The sequence below is a fragment of the Bufo bufo genome, chromosome 3 (genome assembly GCF_905171765.1).
Source record: "Bufo bufo chromosome 3, aBufBuf1.1, whole genome shotgun sequence".
NCBI lineage: Eukaryota > Metazoa > Chordata > Amphibia > Anura > Bufonidae > Bufo > Bufo bufo.
This window is the reverse complement of record NC_053391.1, coordinates 271,226,967-271,248,023: the sequence shown is the minus strand read 5'-3', so window position 1 is coordinate 271,248,023 and position 21,057 is coordinate 271,226,967. Positions and strand designations below refer to the sequence as shown.

General features: G+C 43.9%; 1 protein-coding gene across 1 annotated transcript in view; it reads right to left on the bottom strand.

The window, feature by feature from the left end:
• NAV1 (neuron navigator 1) overlaps nucleotides 1–21,057 on the bottom strand; it is a 689,603-nt gene that overhangs the window by 399,251 nt on the left and 269,295 nt on the right. Inside the window, 3 exon segments of the mRNA XM_040424146.1 lie at nucleotides 13,555–13,589; nucleotides 17,324–17,686; nucleotides 17,786–18,446. Of these exon segments, the coding sequence (XP_040280080.1) occupies nucleotides 13,555–13,589; nucleotides 17,324–17,686; nucleotides 17,786–18,446 (1,059 nt within the window).

Here is a 21,057-nt window from a genome sequence, read left to right as displayed (position 1 = left end):
AGCTTGGAGTCGCCTTTTTCGGAAGGGGAGCTGAAGGAAGTGATCAAATCCCTCCCGGGTGGTAAGAGCCCGGGCCCTGATGGGTTCACCGCTGGCTTCTTTAAATCTTTTCCCACCATCCTTGCTCCCTTTCTGGTGAAGGTCTTCAATGCGGTATCTCCTCAATACCCCTTCCCCTCCCAATCCACTATGGCCCACATCGCGGTTATTCCTAAACCCGACAAAGACCCCCATTTGTGTGCTAGCTACCGTCCCATCTCCTTGTTAAACGTGGATTTAAAAATATACGCCAAAATATTAGCCAATAGATTGAACACTTTCCTGCCCTCCCTAATACACAACGATCAGGTGTGTTTTGTCTCGAGGAGGGAGGCTCGCGACAATACCCTCCGGACCTTGGATATTATACATCACGCAAAAGTCTCCAATACCCCTCTTATGATTTTGTCCCTAGACGCGGAGAAAGCCTTCGATCGCATATCTTGGCACTCTCTCCGCTCTGTTCTTTCTAAATTGGGTCTGGGCCAACTCTTTCTTGGGAAAATACTTAGTCTTTACCACCAGCCCTCGGCCAGAATTAAAATTAATGGTACCCTTTTTCATCCGCAATGGCACGCGTCAGGGATGTCCCCTGTCTCCTCTTTTGTACGTTTTGGTAATGGAACATCTCCTTTCCGCGATCCGTGCCAACCCGGACATATCTGGGGTCACGATTGGTTCTGTGGAACATAAATGCGCGGCCTTTGCGGATGACCTTTTGCTGTATATCACTAACCCCCATGTCGCCCTCCCGTCCCTATTACGTGAGATTGCACTCTTCGGTAAATGGACGAACTTTAAAATCAACATGACCAAATCTGAGGCACTGAATGTATCCCTACCTCAAACATTAGTCTCATCGCTTAAATCTACGTTCCCATTCAAGTGGCCATCGGCGGGGATTAAATATTTGGGTGTTAAAATCTCGGCGGAGTTACCCGCCCTTTTTAAGTTGAACTTTGCCCCACTTTTGCGAAGTTTCCAGAAGGACTTGGACACTTGGCACCGCCGAGACTTTTCTTGGTTCGGCAGGGTCAGTATTTTGAAAATGAATCTACTACCTAAGCTGCTTTACCTCTTGCAAACCATACCCATTCGACTACCGCTCACTTTTTGGCCACAAATCAGACGCTGTTTCACGCGTTTTGTATGGGCCCCGGGCAGGCCGCGGATAAAATGGGAGGTTCTGACTCGGTCTAAAGAACTTGGGGGTGTTGGTTTGCCAGATTGTAAGTTGTACTACTATTCTGCGGTATACGCCAGACTTCTAGATATGCTGCGATCAGATTCCAGCAAACTGTGGGTCCATATTGCTTGCAACTCCTCTTCACACGCGCTCGCGGTCCTTCCTTGGCTGTCTGGCAAGCCAGGCTTTAAAACTCCCCCACTGTCATTCACAACCAATCACACGTTCGCGACGATTGCGTCCATTAATCGCCGTACACTCCTCATTGATACTACTGGCCCTCTAACGCCGATTACCGATAACCCAGCTTTTCGACCCAGGACACTCCTCGAATCCCTTTCTTACTGGAACCAAACTGCGCCCCCTTTGGTTCTGTGATGTCCTCACGACCTCAGGACTGAAACACTTGAACCAATTGATAAAGCCCTCTCAAATACGCTCCCGGCATTATACGTACCACCCACACCTTACGCAGGAGCCTTACAGTGTTTGAACAGATGTGTCTAGCCCCCTCTGCTGTCTTCCGGGACATCTCTACCATTTATAATTTGCTTGCTCTCCAGACTTCTGAACAACTCCCCTCCTTTTGCCACGCTTGGAATCGTGATCTAGGGAATGGCCTCACTTCATCTCAATGGAAGCGGGCTTTTCTTCTCTCTCATAAAGCAGTAATTTCCACTAGGCGCAGGAGACGAATTATAAAGTTCTATCCAGGTGGTACAGAGTGCCGTCTTTGCTTCACAAATGGTTTCCATCTGTTTCAGATCGCTGTTGGAGGTGTCATACCGATGAAGGCACCTTGTTACACGTTTGGCACTGTACCGTCCTGCGACCTTACTGGAACTTTGTACATCGTATTGTGCGGGCAGTGACGGGAATACCCATTCCCAACGCTCCTGAAGCGCTTTTGTTGTTTATCTTTGATTTGACTATCCCTGCTTTTAAGGTCTCGCTCCTTAAGTATATGTTACAGGCTGCGAAAACAGTCATCCCTCGCCACTGGAAATCACCTACGCCTCCCTCCCCGGAGGAATGGTTTGAAGAAATTGCTCTACATCAGCGGATGGAGGATCTCATTTGCGTCTCTCCTCAGGACACCTCTCGTTTCGTTCAAACCTGGGGCCCTTGGGAAACTTTCCGGGGGTCAGATGAGTTTCGTAATGCCCGTCTTTAGCCCTATACTCCCCCACTCTCCGCTTCCCCTGTACCTTCCTTTCTTGTCTTTGGTCTATCGTTAAATGTTCCCCTTTCCTGTTGTGTATATGTCTTACTAGGGTTAGATCCCTATAGCTTTCTCTGTTCCACTTGAGCAATATGCTCCTCTTACTCATATATTAGCACATGTTCTTAATGCCCTTCAGTATGGGAAATTATATCATGCTGCCTCCTATGTTTGGAGACTGCTCTATGCTGTACACGGCATTATATGACACTGTAATATGTTGTCTTTATGTATTACTTCTACTTATTTGAAAAACTTAATAAAACCTTGAATAAGAAATGAATGGGGTTGCATGAAAATCACAAGCATCCACAAGCAAGTGCGGATGCGGTGCGATTTTCACGCACGGTTGCTAGGTGACGATCGGGATGGGGATCCGATCATTATTATTTTCCCTTATAACATGGTTATAAGGGAAAATAATAGCATTCTGAATACAGAATGCTTAGTAAAATAGGGCTGGAGGGGTTAAAAAAAAGAATTTTTTTTTTAACTCACCTTAATCCACTTGTTCGCGCAGCCAGCATCTCTTCTGTCTTCTTTCTTCAGGACCTGGGTAAAGGACCTGTGGTGACGTCACTGCGCTCATCACATGGTCCATCACATGATCCATCACCATGGTGATGGATCATGTGAAATATCATTTGTGGAATATATATACAGTACAGACCAAAAGTTTGGACACACCTTCTCATTCAAAGAGTTTTCTTTATTTTCATGACTATGAAAATTGTAGATTCACACTGAAGGCATCAAAACTATAAATTAACACATGTGGAATTATATACATAACAAACAAGTGTGAAACAACTGAAAATATGTCATATTCTAGGTTCTTCAAAGTAGCCACCTTTTGCTTTGATTACTGCTTTGCACACTCTTGGCATTCTCTTGATGAGCTTCAAGAGGTAGTCCCCTGAAATGGTTTTCACTTCACAGGTGTGCCCTGTCAGGTTTAATAAGTGGAATTTCTTGCCTTATAAATGGGGTTGGGACCATCAGTTGCGTTGAGGAGAAGTCAGGTGGATACACAGCTGATAGTCCTACTGAATAGACTGTTGGAATTTGTATTATGGCAAGAAAAAAGCAGCTAAGTAAAGAAAAACGAGTGGCCATCATTACTTTAAGAAATGAAGGTCAGTCAGTCAGCCGAAAAATTGGAAAACTTTGAAAGTAAGGGCTATTTGACCATGAAGGAGAGTGATGGGGTGCTGCGCCAGATGACCTGGCCTCCACAGTCACCAGACCTGAACCCAATCGAGATGGTTTGGGGTGAGCTGGACCGCAGAGTGAAGGCAAAAGGGCCAACAAGTGCTAAGCATCTCTGGGAACTCCTTCAAGACTGTTGGAAGACCATTTTAGGGGACTACCTCTTGAAGCTCATCAAGAGAATGCCAATCAAAGCAAAAGGTGGCTACTTTGAAGAACCTAGAATATGACATATTTTCAGTTGTTTCACACTTGTTTGTTATGTATATAATTCCACATGTATTAATTCATAGTTTTGATGCCTTCATAGTCATGAAAATAAAGAAAACTCTTTGAATGAGAAGGTGTGTCCAAACTTTTGGTCTGTACTGTATGTATTAACCATAGAACTACTGACCAGTATTTGTGGATGTTAATCGCAATGTCTGAGCAATGTTCAAATAGCAATGAACATATTATAGTCCGGTCCAGAGTTTTGACATTGACACCTATTTTATTCAGGTGTTAGTGTTTGCACAACTTGGAGTAATCCAGCAGCTACGGAGCACAATCAGCTTCCTGAGGATACACAACTCGCATGCGCTGAACATTAGGTGCCGGCACTAATGCGCATATTAGGCATGAATACAAGTAACCCGACCAGCACAGCGATCCATACTAATACAGCCACGTATGTATCAGTGGCGTACATAGAGAAGTAAGGGTCCCATAGCAAGGATCAAAACAGGCCCCCCCCCCCCTTCCCACACAGGACAGAAGGGTTTCCACCTAAACTTATTTCAATGACCCTTGGGCCATTTTATCCACTGCCTCACTTGCTAAAAGTCGTTCCTTTAGAGCAGGGGTGGGGAACCTCCGGCCCGAGGGCCGTATGCGGCCCACGGTATCATTTCATGTGGCCCCCGGCCCCCTGCCAGAACATAATGTGAAAATGCTTATGACCCCTTCCATTATGGAAGCGGTCATTAGCATACGGGAGGCACAGGAAGGTGAGAACAGCACTGCACTGGCTGTCCTCACCTTCCCTGGTCTTCTTTCAGCCCCACACTGTGTCCTGACACATCCAGCGTCAGGACGCAGTGCACGTAGACGTGCACTATGACCTGACGCTGTGCGGTGTGAGGTGACAATATAGTGCGGCAGGAAGAAGAACAGGGAGGGTAAGTGAATCTGCCAAGAGGCAGCGCCGTACGGAGCTGGAGAGGTAAGTTTATTTGTTTATCTTAAATACAGTATCTGATCTGATGTCTGATTGGGGCTGATCTGAGGCTAAAGGAGGGTGGGGAGGGTCTGATGGGGGTCTGATCTGAGGCTTGGGAGGGTCTGATCTGAGGCTGGGGGTGTCTGATCTGAGGCTGGGGTTTGATAGGGGTCTGATCTGAGACTAGGGGGGCTGATGGGGGCTGATCTGAGGCTGGGGAGGGTCTGATGGGGGCTGATCTGAGGCTAGGGAGGGTATTATGAAGGTCTGATCTGAGGCTGGGGGGTCTTATAGGGGCTGATCTGACCCTGGGGGGTCTGATGGGGGCTGATCTGAGGCTGGGCGTCTGATCCGGGTCTGGTCTGAGGCTGGGGGTCTGATGGGAGTCTGATCTGAAGCTAGGAAGGGTCTGATTGGGGTCTAATCTGAGGCTGATGTAGGCCTGGGGGGTCTGATAGGAGGCTGATTTCAGGCTGATGGAGGTGGGGGCAGATATTTTGCTGAGAAAGGGACAAAGGCAGGGACAGTTGCGAAGAAAGAGGCAGGGAGAGTGAAAGCTGGGTGAACCCCTCTCTGGACCCCCTGGGTTTAGCTTCCTGCCATTAATGTCAAATAAGTAACATTCTGAACTTAAAAATTAGACTGCTATGTGTGGTCAATATGGCGCCTGTATTGTATGTAATATACTGTATATATATAGTGCAGGCGCTATTTTGTGCTGCAAAAATACAGCCCTCTAGATTATTTTAATTGAAGTGCAATTTCTGTAACTTATCCCTAAGTCAATTATATGTTTGACCAAATACAGCAGTAAAAAATTTTTATTGAGAATTTTGTATGGCCCCCGAATGATGTTACAAATATCCAAATGGCCCTTGGCAGCAAAATGGTTCCCCACCGCTGCTTTAGAGCATGGTTTCTCGACTCCGGTCCTCGGGACCCACCTACCGGTCAGGATTTCAGAATATCCCACAAAATGAATACCTGTGGTAAGTCCTGATGCATGGACACTAATTGTATATTCTGCTCAACACTAAGGAAATTCTGAAAACATGACTGGTAGGTGGGTTCCGAGGGCCGGAGTTGAGAAACCCTGCTATAGAGGGTAGAGTCCTGACCAAGTTTTTACCCCCAGTAGAAGAGGAGATGATCCCAACTGGGCCCCCTCTTGCCCTGGGTCCCATAGCAATCGCATTGTCTGCCACTATGGTAGTTATGCCCCTGGTATGTATTTATTGTCATCCAAATCCACAACACTACTGGAGATGTGGTTAGCGGACAACATCATTACTTACCAGACTATCGTGTAGAACTGTCTGCATTACTGTCGAAAGTGAACTACTAAATAACAGCCATAGTAGCTTGCGCTAACTAACCGCGTGATTGGTATAGGAATCGCCTACAAAGTGGTAATCTCAGAACTTATCAACATTGTGACTCTGGAAAGAGGGCCACAATAAAATCACAGAACAGTACAGACAAAATCAACTGGGAACGCCATATCAAATGTATTAATATCAGTAAGATACCTTGCTTTGAGACTGCTGTAGAATTCAAATACATTTTTGTCAGTGCATGAGCTCCGCACTGTTAGTAACTAGTGGGACCATGACTATATTCAGTGCTATGACAAAGCGGTGGGGCTGCTCCCCCAATGAAAAACACGCTACAGTGTTAGGGGTTGAGCAGCTCCCCCAGAATTGCCACTATATTTCTGTGTTTGTGTCTTGTTTTATATGTAGTATATGTGCCTTTACCTGGCATTCAAACACTCTTTTGCACCTGGTAACCTCCATCACATGGTCTGATATGGGTGTGGCTTACAGTCTTGCTTTGTTCACATTGCACTAGTTGTCCTGCTAGGCCAGGGATCGGCAACCTTCGGCACTCCAGCTGTTGTGAAACTACAATTCCCAGCATGCTCCATTCATTTCTATGTGAATTCTTAGAAGAGCAGAGCGAGTATGCATGCTGGGAGTTGCAGTTTCACAACAGCTGGAGTGCCGGAGGTTGCTGATCCCTGTGCTAGGCAGTTGTGTGGAAGCTTGGCTGTGAGCTGGATTTGATCACCTTCAGACCTTGTTCACACCATAGTTAGCGTAGTGGTAGGACCCCTTGCCATGCTGAGTGACCGTGACGTGGTGCATGATGGGCTCCGATATTTTCCTGACAGGAATATATTGGCAAAAGTCTCAGCTTTTAATATCTGCATTTATGACTAGCCAGTATAGTCAGTGGCATATCCGTTTGGTGCATTTTTTCTGTGATTGCTATGACAAAGGTTAATATACATAAAGTTGGTACTATCATGGTGTTATTTTAATGTTTTTTTGTATATTGTGTTTTATGAAATAGGGATTTATTGTGACCTTTTTTTGTATGATATATAGGAATTTTAAAATCCTTATATTATAGAGCCGGCCAATTAGTGATCATATTATTGTAACAGCTAGGTGGTGTAGCAGGGTGAGCTGTATTCCGGTGAGCCGCACCCCACTTGTATCTTCATTGCATTATTAAAAAAATTATTTTAAACATTATTTTCAACATTTTAACCCCTTCTACCCCGGGCCATTTTTTACCCTCCTGCCCAGGCCATTTTTGCAAATCTGACATATCTCACTTTATGTGGTAATAACTTTGGAACACTTATTTATCCAAGCCATTCTGAGACTGTTTAAGACTGTTTTCTCGTGACACATGGTACTTCATGACAATCGTAAATTTGAATCAATATATTTCACCTTTATTTATGAAAAAATCCCAAATTTACCAAAATTTTGAAAAATTTGCCATTTTCTACATTTTTATTTGTTTGCTTTTAAAACAAAAAGTTATACCTCATAAAATATATATTACTTAACATTCCCCATAGGTCTGTTTTATGTAACCATGCAGGGTGTTTAAACCTTTTCTTTTTTTATTATTTTAAAAATGTAAAAGATCAAAAAATAAATAAAAGGTTTTGCTTCAAAATACGGAAGGAATGTGTCATCTTTAAAGAGGACCTTTCACCGGATTTTATTAATTGAGATAAGTACCTGTACTTGTGGGGTACTTGATGCTGCCACCCTGTCTGTTTTGTTAAAATAGCGCTCCTACGCCGCGCTGTGCCCCCCGTTATTTTCCCTGCTCAGTATGCAAATACTGGGCATCTTTCTCTGTGGGCGTCTCCTTCTCCACTGGCTGTAGCGGAGTACAGGTACTTATCTCAATTAATAAAATAAGGTGAAAGGTCCTCTTTAACTGTATGCGTTTTGGAGATCATTTCATCTTCAACTTGCTTTAAAGGGTTTTCTCACTTCAGTAAGTGGTATTTATTATGTAGAGAATGTTAAAGGGGTTGTCAGAGTTATTTTTTTGTTCTTTGTATGTTTCTAAGTAGGCAAATGTAAAGGCTTTACAATGCACTTACTGCATCTGCAGTGGCTGCTTTCTCAAATTTCACTAAGGGTCACATGACCTGTGATGTCAGCTTCTCTCCCTGCTCTGATGATGTTTTGTGAAAGAGCCTGAGAGAACAGATCTGTGTCTGTACACCAGACTTCACTGTGCTGACCACGCCCCCCTGCACTGCTTCCCTGTGTGTCTCTCCCAATATATACTTCAGCAGCAGAGAGGGCTGAAGGCTTTGGTGAAAAGCTGCAGGCAGTGAAGAGACACAGGATCTGCCCTCATGCTGCAGACACAGAGCTGACAGATTGGAGGAGTTCTGCAGAGCAATGTACACAGGTAGGGGGAAGTTCCTGTGTTTATCAGCAGTGTCATTGTACAGCTGGTACTTGTAGTCCTACACATACAACATGCTGCTGAGCATCCTAGCAGTCAGACATATCACTCAGGGCAGACTTGTATTCACACCCTTTGCAGAGAGGAAAACCTCAGAGATTGTTGTTATTGCAGGTAAACAAAGGGCCAGAAGAGAACCAGGGAAATGAGGAAATATAATTTTGTTGGCCTAAAACTTGCTTATCTAAGGGCTCTTTCACACTTGCGGCAGGACGGATCCGACATGCTGTTCACCATGTTGGATCCGTCCTGCCGCTATTTCGCCGTGCCGCCGCTCCGTCCCCATTGACTATAATGGGGACGGGGCGGAGCTCCGGCGCAGCACGGTGGTGCACGGCGAAAGCCGCCGGACTAAAAAGTCCTACATGTCCGACTTTTTTGTCCAGCGGCTTTCGCCGTGCTGCGCCGGAGCTCCGCCCCCATTATAGTCAATGGGGACGGAGCGGCGGTCCGGCGGCAGGACGGATCCGACATGGTGAACAGCATGTCGGATCCGTCCTGCCGCAAGTGTGAAAGAGCCCTTAGTTATATATTGCTGCCCATCAGATTTACAGTGCTATATTTTTTTTCATAACTCAGACAACCCGTTTAATACAAGGCAATTACTAATGTATTATGATTGTCCATATTGCCTTTGCTGGCTGGATTCATTTTTCCATTGCATTATTCACTTCTCATTTTCATGGTTACGATTAGAGATGAGCGAATGTCATATTTTTACATTCGTTCATGCTTCGTTTACTGGTAAAAGGTAAATTGTGTTATGGATTCCGTTACCACGGACCATAACAAAATTCTATGAAGGAATGCATAATGGAATGCCTTTAGAAGCATTCCGTTATTCATTCCGTCATAATAGAAGTCTATGGTCTGCATTACGGATCCGTCCCGTTTCCGTTATGCAGGAGAGGACTCCCCTGCATAACGGAAACAGGACGGATCTGTTTTGCAGCCCATAGACTTCTATTATGATGGAATAAATAACGGAATGCCTCTAAAGGCATTTTATTATGCATTCCTTCATAGAATTTTGTTATGGTCCGTGGTAACGGAATCCATAACACAATTCACCTTTTACCAGTAAACGAAGCATGAACGAATGTAAAAAATATGACATTCGCTCATCTATAGTTACAATTACCCTGCAATCCAGCAGCAGTGGTCGTGGTTGCACGCTATAGGAAAAAGTGCTGGCCTCTCTGGTGGCTGGAACCATGGGAGTGTGCATACGCCAGCGTTTGTTCTCATAGTGTGCAAGCACAGTCACTGCTGCTGGATTGCAGGGTGGACGTAATCATGGAAACGAGTTGTGTATAATGTGAAGGAAAGATTTATCCAGCCAGCAAAGGAAGCAATATGGATAATATCAATACATTAGTAAGAGGCTTGTATTAACTTTCTCTACACGATTACTGCCACTTACTAAACTGAGACAACTCCTTTAAGGCTACTTTCACACTTGCGTTTAGAGCGGATCCGTCTGCTGTCTGAACAGACGGATCCGCTCCTATAATGCAGACGTTTGGATCCGTTCAGAACGGATCCGTCTGCATTATAGCGTAGAATTTTTTTTTAAGTGTGAAAGTAGTTCAGACGGATCCGTCCAGACTTTACATTGAAAGTCAATGGGGGACGGATCAGTTTGAAAATTCAGCCATATTGTGTCAACTTCAAACGGATCCGTCCCCATTGACTTAATTGTAAGTCTGGACGGATCCGTTTGCCTCCGCACGGCCAGGCGGACACCCGAACGCTGCAAGCAGCGTTCGGGTGTCCGCTTGCTGAGCGGAGCGGAGGCTGAACGCTGCCAGACTGATGCATTCTGAGCGGATCCGCATCCACTCAGAATGCATTGGGGCAGTACGGATGCGTTCGAGGCCGCTTGTGAGCCCCTTCAAACGGATCTCACAAGCGGAGCCCCGAACGCTAGTGTGAAAGTAGCCTAACTCTTCACAGTAATAGTAATTTTGACCAGGGATGCCCAAACTTTTGTATGCCATTGTAGAAACGTTACATTACACAAGTATTTCGCTGTACAAACATGCGGTAATGATTTTAGGAAAGTTTTGAAATCTTTTGTAACACAATAGGCCTATTGCTAAAACTTCAAAATTGGCCTGGTAAGGAATTCTTTCACGTTACACCCACAACATTAAATGTTTTTTATTGGGATTGTATGTAATAGAGTAACACAAAGTAGCAAGTACGTGTGAAGTGAAAAGAAAATGATACATGGCCTTCAAAATTTTTAATAAATAAAAATCTGGAAAGTGTGGCGAAGACTTGTATTCAGCCCCTTGAGTAAATACTTTGCAGGACCACCTTTCACTGCAATTACAGCTTCAAGTCTTTTGGGGTATGTCTCTACCAGCTTTAAACATCTAGAGGTTGAAATGTTTGCCCAATCTTCTTTGCAAAATAGCTCACGTTCAGTCAGATTGGCTGGAGAGCATCTGTGAACAGCAATTCTGAAGTCTTGCTACAGATTCTCAGTGGGATTTAGGTCTGGACTGTGACTGGGCCATTCTAACACATGAATATGCTTTGATCTAAACCATTCCTTTGTAGATCTGGCTGTATGTTTAGAGTCGTTGTCCTGCTGGAAGGTGACCCTCCGCCCCAGTCTCAAGTCTTTTGCAGCCTCTACCAGATTTTCCTCCAGGATTGCCCTGTATTTAGCTCCATCCATCTTCCCATCAACTCTGATCAGCTTTCCTGTCCCTGCTGAAGAAAAGCACTGCCACAGCATGATTCTGCCATGACCATGTTTTACGGTGGCAATGGTTTGTTCAGGGTGATGTGCAGTGTTAGTTTTCCGCCACACATAGCGTTTTGCATTTAGACCAAAAAGTTCAACTTTAGTCTTATCTGACTAGAGCACCTTCTTCCACACGTTTGCTGTATCCCCTACATGATTTGTGGCAAACTGCAAATGGGTCTCCTTATGGCTTGCTTTCAGAAATGGCTTTCTTCATGCCCCTCTTCCATAAAGGCCAGATTTGTGGAGCACACGACTAATAGTTTTCTTGTGGACAGATTCTCCCACCTGAGCTATGGATCTCTGCAGCTCCTCCAAAGTAAACATGGGCCTTTTGGCTGCTTCATTATTTAGCGCTCTCCTTGCCTGGGCTGTCAGTTTAGGTGGACAGCCATGTCTTGGTAGGTTTGCAGTTGTGCCATACTCCTTCCATTTTTAGATGATAGATTTAACAGTGCTCCATGAGATGTTTAGAGCTTGGTATATTTTGTTCTAACCTAACCCTGCTTTACACTGCTCCACAACTGTATCTGACCTGTCTGGTGTGTTCCTTGGTTTTCATGATGCTGTTCAGTGATGGCCAGTTCACCGTGTTCGCCCGCGAACACATGCTGGCTGCCATCTTAACTCACAAGTCCGGCGATGCACAGGTAAGTTCTTACCTGTGCCTGCGCCGCGAGCCGGTCTGAAACAAACGCGGGCGAACATGGCGAACTGGCCATCACTGATGCTGTTTGATCACTAATGTTCACTAACAAACCTCTGAGGCCTTCACAGAACAGCTGCAGTTATACTGAGAATAAACTACATACCAACTCTATTTACTACAGTAATTAGGTGACGTCTGAAAGCAATTGGTAACAATGGATTTTACAGTATTTAGGAGTATCAGAGAACAGGGGGCTAAATACAAATGCACGTCACATTTTCCTGATTTTTATTTATTAAAAATGTTAAAAACCTTCTGTCATTTTCTTTTGACTTCACACATACTTGCTGCTTTGTGTTGGTCTATCACATAAAATCCCAATAATATACATTTAAGTTCGGGGGTGTATTGTCACAAAATGTGTAAAAGTTCAAGGGCTATGAATTCTTTTTGAAGGCACTGTACCTCTCCTGACATGTGAGAGAAGGTTGCTAAAAATGGATCTTTCTTCGCCTGCGCTGCCACGGAGGTAGTATCCACCAGATGCTAATGAGTGTTGTGCCTTACTGCACAACCATGAAAGTAGTGTGCATCTGTACTTTGTCTACTTGCTTTATAATAGTACATGTTTAAGAACTTTCCTGAATTTATTTGTTTTAGTAACTACTTGCATTCTAAATGCAGTAACAATTCAGGAGCATCATTTTTATGACAATATCAAACTCTTCAGGAGCACACTCACACCTGGCAATTCATTCACAAACTTCTAGCAGGAATAACAAAGGGGTGGCAAAATATACTGTGAGGCGGTGACAGGAGTCATCTATGAGGGGCGATATGTGTCACCCAGAATGTTGCAGGAAGCATTCTAAAGCGGCTTGCTTACCAGGAATGTGCCACCAAGGTCCCCAGCCTTGGTGGAGTAAAATCCCTAGTATAGGTGTCCACTAAGTTAGCTGGTGGACACAGATAATAGATAGTGTAGCTGGTTCAGCTAGTTCAGGGTGGGCGTTTACTGGGAACAGGCAATGTGTTGGGTGGGTGCCTGTTCCCCAGGTTCCAGTCCGGGACTCGAGGCATGCTCATGTCCAGGGATCCTATTTAATCCTGCTGCTAGATCTTAGGTGTGTCTCAGTCTGGAGGAAAGGCAGACAGTGTGAGGTAACACTGTCAGAGCGTGCTACAACTGTTTGACCCGGCTGCGATCCGGATGTACTGGCTGTTCTTTTGATGAAGAGCCTAAATAAAGAGGACTTTTTGTTGAAAGTTTTGGTGTCCCTGCCTCTGCACACTGATCAAGTGAGTACGGTTCCCCACAATACATAAGAAACGTGATCAATAATTGTTGATTTATGGGGAAAGCAAGTGGTTACTAAAACATGTCAAGAAAACAGTCTACGATCCGACAGAGCTCTTGATGAGCTTGCCTGATCACAATAGCTTGCCTCCTTCCCCTCAGCTGGGTGCTACAATACTAACTCAAACATACAAACCTCAATCCTTTTTTTTGGTAACGTGTTTCGATCCTGGACAGAACTGTTGGAATAAAAATAAACAAGTAAGGCTAAGAACTTAAAACCCTGACAGCACAAAGTATAGTTTACAAAAGCTTTTGGCATAAAAATAAATAAATTGTAACATCCGTACAAAGACCATTTTGAGAAAAAAATGTTGGGAATTTTTTGTGTTTTCATCTAATCTCAACACTTTTTCTAAAGTGGACAGAACTTTGCAGAAAGGACAGGGCCAACTTGGCCCGACACATTTACAATAGTTTATGCTAGAACACTAGTGTAAATAATAAGCTAAATCTACTCCAGCTGTCACCTGGAGTAGATGTCAGTTTACAGCGTATGGACGGCAGAAGATTAAGAGTGCATCTCTTAATAAAATGGTTGGATCTTCCTCCTATCGGCTTCTTACTAAGACTGCCAGGTGCTTTGCATAAGTGTACAAAACAAGACACTGCACAAGCAGAGATGGTTCAGAGAAACTAAGGTAATGATTAGAATGAATGGAGTTATTCAGTTGGGAAAAAACAGCTTGGAGTGAACTAATAAACAGAGGTCGCATTACATTTTTTCCAGAAGAGTAAAAAATACTCCTCTTACCATTTTTGAGGAGTATTTTTAACCGAGGAGGGGACAGATACTATACTGTGGAATCTGGAAACGTTAGCCTATACGTTTTTTTCTGCTGGACTTTGCAGGATGGAAAAACGTGGTACACTACACTTTCCCATCCTGCAGAGTTCTGCCCAAAAAAAAACTTAAACTAAATAACAGCAGACAATTATAGCCAAGTGATGGACATAAAGTCCAATATAGTGGATCTTCCCTGTACTTTATTACTAGGCTATAATAGCCTGCCTGCATTCACTACACACTGCAGTACATGCATCACACACTACACTACAAACATGAGTGTGTGATGTATGTGGTGCAGCGCGTGATGTTTATGGCGCAGTGTGTGATGTTTGTGGCGCAGTGTGTGATGTATGTGGCGCATGTTGTTGGAGAGGGAATGTGTTACTTAGGTCTATTATAGGGTTAGTACTATAATCTGAAAGGAGCCAGGATTAAGCCTTTCCATTATTGAGTTGGGGCTGATTTTCCAGACCTGCACCGCTATTGCTTCTCTTCCAACTAATTTGATTAGCACAAATTGTTTCTGAGCAAACTTGGATGCTGACTGCGGGTGGGTGGAAGGAGACATGGTTACCTGGTAACTTGTTTCCTTTATAGCCTCTCAGCGGGCATCATCGGCTGCTCTGCTTGCTTCAAGGATCTTATCTCCTAGTGGTGTTATCTTACTTTTTTATGTCACAACAAATTCTGCCGAGCACCAAGCTGGCCCATGTTTGCCGGGGTCCTTGGGCAGTGCGCCCGGCACTCCTTACTACAGCCACCCCTGGAAGCTAGCCCCTTCTCCTTACCGCTCCCACCAGTTTCCCCTGCTCCAGGACACTATCACTCCGGCAGCCGCCCAAACCAACCAATAACAAAGCTCCCTGCTGTAAGGAGCTCTGTTATTGGTTATTGCAGGCACAGGCAGCATCGCTGCACTGCCCATGCGGTTCACAGCGTGCCCTGCTCTGATGATTTTAAGGGAAAAGTCTTAGTCGTATTGGTACACCTTAGACTTTTTACAGGGAGTAAAATGTCCTGAACAGGCGTTTATGACGCTTATGCAGGCGTTATTGCGACCTCTGCTAATAACCATGTCTAAATATATCAAAGTTCAGAAGAGAGATCTCGTCCATGATCTGTCTATTCTCAGAATGCTAGATATCAAGGGGTTATCCTCTATGTCTACAGCAAAGAATATTTTTACCAACATAAGAGGGGTTTCTTTAATGAGACTATGGCACTCTCCACCAGAGGATATTGTTAGGGTTAATTTGTTGAAAGCATGTAAGATGGGACTAGATGCTTTTCTTTAATCCCTTCAAGACCAAGCTAGTTTTTACCTTCAGGGCCAGGCCATTTTTAGCAAATCTGACGTGTCACTTTGGTAATGCCTTTAAAACGCTTTTACTTATCAAGGCCATTCTGAGAATGTTTTCTCATCACATATTGTACTTCATGATAGTGGTAAAATGAATGTAAAAAATTTCATTTTTATTTATAAAAAAATACCAAATTTACCAAAAATTTGCAGAAATGTGCAAATTTACAAATTTCAATTTCTCTACTTTTATAATTGACAGTAATACCTCCAAAAATAGTTATTACTTTACATTTACCATATGTCTACTTCATGATTGGATCATTTTGTGAATGCAATTTTATTTTTTGGGGACATTAGAAGGCTTAGAAGCAAATCTTGAAATTTTTCTGAAAATATCCAAAACCCACTTTTTAAAGGTTTATTAAGATCAGCGTTTGACACCAGTCTTAATAAAAGGCCCATAGCTGGCGGTGGTTCCGAAGTTATTAAGAGGCGCAGGCCTCTCTCCGTAACTTCCTAGCTTTCTTACATTCAGACCATTTTCTACACCTAAAACAGACGCAAAAAATAATGAATGAAATGGGCATGCTGGCCCGTCCCGTTGTGCTGCGATCTGCGTCTGAAATATGCCTAATTTAGGTGTATTCCTGAATAGTAAATGACCCCCATATTATTACAAGATTATTAGATTTCTGGAGATGGTAGAGATTCAACTTGATAGACTTGCATATTTTTCCAACCATACCATCCTACTATATTATTTTAGGAAAGCAGGTAAGGCTACTTTCACATCTGCGTTAGGTGCGGATCCCTCTGGTATCTGCACAGACGGATCCGCACCTATAATGCAAACGCTTGTATCCGTTCAGAACGGATCCGTTTGCATTACTATGAACAAAAAATATTTTTTTTTTATTAATTTTTTTGTTCATGATAATGCAAACGGATCCGTTTTGACTTACATTGAAAGTCAATGGGAGGTGGATCCGTTTTCAATTGCACCATATTGTGTCAGTGAAAACGGATCCGTCCCCATTGACTTACATTGTAAGTCAGGACGGATCCGTTTGGCTCTGCATCGTCAGGCGGACATCAAAACTTTGGTGTCCGCCTCCAGAGTGGAATGGAGGCTGAACGGAGGCAAACTGATGCATTCTGAACGGATCCTTATCCATTCAGAATGCATTGGGGCTAAACTGATCCGTTTTGGGCCGCTTGTGAGAGCCCTGAAATGGATCTCACAAGCGGACCCAGAAACGCCAGTGTGAAAGTAGCATAAAAAACAATAGTAAAGGCACTTTTACATGGGCCGAGAATTTGTTCAATTATTGGGAATGTGCGTTCCTACAAACACTTGCTCCTGATAATTGGGCAGTGTAAATGTGCTATCAATCACTAGACAAATTGTATCTTGCCTTACCTTTATCCACCAGACAAGCTTTGATTTATTGGGTGGCCCGATTGTTTATACAGTTCATAAAATTATCATTTTGGCTGCAGCACTCTCCCTGTGTAAATGAGCAATCTCAGAAGTTATTGTTCATTCCCATACAGATGGGATGATTTCTGCATGTAAATGCAGCTCACACAAGCGGACAATGATCAGGATTTAATGTTTTCTTTCCTGTTTACTGTGCTGTGTAGCAGCTCATGTAAATGGACACTAAGCTACTACACAATAATAGGAGATTCTGACAAACTCAAATGTAAAACTTCAATACACAACATTTTCATACATAAATTTGCTTTGTCTTTGCATCCAAATGCCTGAAAAAACTGCTTATGTCATCAATAATAAGTACAAATATGACTACATTTACCACTCTGGTGCAGGTGACTTGAGGTTGCTATCATTCCACCCGGTATCTGGTGTTTGATCATCACCATCTCCAGTATACTGGGCAGGAGGGACACTCATAGTGAGAGGAAGTGACTCCATGCTACGATGTAACCCTGACAATTTTGGGTACATTCTAAAGTTATTCAGTCCCTGGGAAAAGCTGGCTGAATTGATGTTTAGGATAGGTGCAGGACTTGGTGTCAGACAAGCAACACCAGTAGGGACTTCGAGCTGTTTACTTGGCACCAAATCTGTAACACAAGGAGTAAAATCTAGGCTGTTTGAGTTGACTTTATCAAGATTTGATAAGGCAGGTGTCTTAATGAAAGGTTTTGCCGTAGCCCTAAAATAAAAGAATAAAAATACGATCAGTAAGATCAAGGTAACTATTTCAATATGTGTTCAAAGAAGATATATTAATGATTCAGCAAGTTATGCTCACCTGTGAGGTGTTGTTGGAGCTCCTTCCTTTACATTTGCCATATTTGCATCCACTTTAGCGTTTGCTCTGCATTCTGTGTCCTGAGCTACAGCCTTTGCTTTAGCCTTTTCTTTTTCACGATCAGTTTGGTTGACTCCCAGTCGACCTCCGCCAACTTTTGATGGCTCCTTAAGACGGGTAGACGGAGTCCCCATAGACTTTCCTTGTACTGGCACAAGACTGGCATCCACACTGCTGCTTAGTGGCCGTCCAGCATTTCTACCCCCAGTAACACTTATAGAGCTAGATTTGGCAGGTCGTGGAAGGCTACGGTACTGTATATTGGTGCGGGCAGATGGAGAGAGGAACCCGGGTTCTGCTACTCCTGTAACATCTAAGCTTGTCTTCCGGTTCCCACTTACAGACCCTGAAGCAGGTTTCACAGGGATCCCTGAAGATTTTGGCATTTTACCTAGAGTGGCTGAATTACCAGTGAGTGGAGAAGAAGGGGCAGTTGGCTTCTTATAGCCAAAAGATGATCCTGGACGGTTAATGCCTGAAGGAGGTTTCTTTGTGTCAGGTGATCGAGGATCTCGTCCTGCATCAGAAGATGACCGCTGCAGTCCAGAAGTTTTTAGGGTCAGTTTAGACTTATCAACTGCTTTTTGTTCAGGCTTAGCTCCTGAAAAATAGCAAAGATTCAAATATACTGTAAATAAAAAAGGGAAATAAAAATAACTATGGCAGTTAATAATCACTATTATTGTCAAGATTTATTTACAGTGTATTTGTGGTAAAAACGTGATTTTCCTCTTTAGTTACAATACAATCTACCTGTATTTTATACAGGTAAATACTTTGTGAAGCTGAAGAAATAGCTGTCCGCAGGTTAAAGGAGTTGTCCCATGAAAAATATTGTACAGTTTTCAAACCAGCATCTGGATCTGAATACTTTTGTAATTGCATATAATTAAAAAATTATATTTAGATTTGTTCAGTAAACTATACACTCACCTAAAGAATTATTAGGAACACCTGTTCTATTTCTCATTAATGTAATTATCTAGTCAACCAATCACATGGCAGTTGCTTCAATGCATTTAGGGGGGTGGTCCTGGTCAAGACAATCTCCTGAACTCCAAACTGAATGTCAGAATGGGAAAGAAAGGTGATTTAAGCAATTTTGAGCGTGGCATGGTTGTTGGTGCCAGACGGGCCGGTCTGAGTATTTCACAATCTGCTCAGTTACTGGGATTTTTACACACAACCATTTCTAGGGTTTACAAAGAATGGTGTGAAAAGGGAAAAACATCCAGTATGTGGCAGTTCTGTGGGCAAAAATGCCTTGTGGATGCTAGAGGTCAGAGGAGAATGGGCCAACTGATTCAAGCTGATAGAAGAGCAACGTTGACTGAAATAACCACTCGTTACAACCGAGGTATGCATCAAAGCATTTGTGAAGCCACAACACGCACAACCTTGAGGCGGATGGGCTACAACAGCAGAAGACCCTACCGGGTACCACTCATCTCCACTACAAATAGGAAAAAGAGGCTACAATTTGCACGAGCTCACCAAAATTGGACTGTTGAAGACTGGAAAAATGTTGCCTGGTCTGATGAGTCTCGAAAATTAGCGTAAACAGAATGAGAACATGTATCCATCCTCTGATGGCTACTTCCAGCAGGATAATGCACCATGTCACATAGCTCGAATAATTTCAAATTGGTTTCTTGAACATGACAATGAGTTCACTGTACTAAAATGGCCCCCACAATCACCAGATCTCAACCCAATAGAGCATCTTTGGGATGTGGTGAACGGGAGCTTCGTGCCCTGGATGTGCATCCCTCAAATCTCCATCAACTGCAAGATGCTATCCTATCAATATGGGCCAACATTTCTAAAGAATGCTATCAGCACCTTGTTGAATCAATGCCACGTACAATTAAGGCAGTTCTGAAGGCAAAAGGGGGTCCAACACCGTATTAGTATGGTGTTCCTAATAATTCTTTAGGTGAGTGTATCTGTATAGCGCCACCTGCTGTTTGTTCTTTTTGTTATTTCTTTGACCTGCTCACTCAGAAGGCTGCACATGCTCATTTTCATCCTTCAACTGCCTCCTGAGCTGTGATGGGGAGAGCTGAGACACGCCCCCTTAGCTGCAGCAGAAAAGACACTCCCCTTTAGCTTTCAGCTTGATATAAATCTAACAGAGCAATGAATGAGGAGATCTCTGGATCCATGTGAGGTAGAGGGCTGGTTCTAGCTTTGTTAGGAAGAGGTTGTCATGTACTATGTGATGATCATGGCATAACCTCTTTAATGCATCTACTTGAATACAGTAAATAGTGATTTCAAAATATTTTCACAGCTGGGTCATGTGCTGCTTGGGGACACGACATCGGTCAGGTCATTCATTGGCTGCAGCAGGGCACATAACCTCATCTGTACAGGATGCTTACACACCCTGGGACCCACACAGCTGGAACTGAGCGGCACAGAGAAGTTAACGTAAGTATACTTCCCTTCACAGGACCAGCTGGGTGGTGGGTATTTTAAAAAATAAAAATGTGAAAACCTCTTAAAAGTGAATGTAAAGGAGCAGAGTCACTTAGGGCTCTTTCACACTTGCGTTCTTTTCTTCCGGCATAGAGTTCCGTCGTCGGGGCTCTATGCCAGAAGAATCCTGATCAGGATTATCCCCATGCATTCTGAATGGAGAGAAATCCGTTCAGGATGCATCAGGATGCCTTCAGTTCCGGAACGGAACGTTTTTTGGCCGTAGAAAATACCGCAGCATGCTGCGCTTTTTGCTCCGGCCAAAAATCCGGAACACTTGCCGCAAGGCCGGATCCGGAATTAATGCCCAATTGAAAGGCATTAATCCGGATCCGGCCTTAAGCTAAACGTCGTTTCGGCGCATTGCCGGATCCGACGTTCAGCTTTTTCTGAATGGTTACCATGGCTGCCGGGACGCTAAAGTCCTGTCAGCCATGGTAAAGTGTAGTGGGGAGCGGGGGAGCAGTATACTTACTGTCCGTGCGGCTCCCCGGGCGCTCCAGAGTGACGTCAGGGCGCCCCACGCTCATGGATGACGTGATCGCATGGACACGTCATCCATGCGCATGGGGCGCTCTGACGTCATTCTGGAGCGCCCCGGGAGCCGCACGGACTGTAAGTATACTGCTCCCCCGCTCCCCACTACTACTATGGCAGCCAGGACTTTAATAGCGTCCTGGGTGCCATAGTAACACTGAACGCATTTTGAAGACGGATCCGTCTTCAAATGC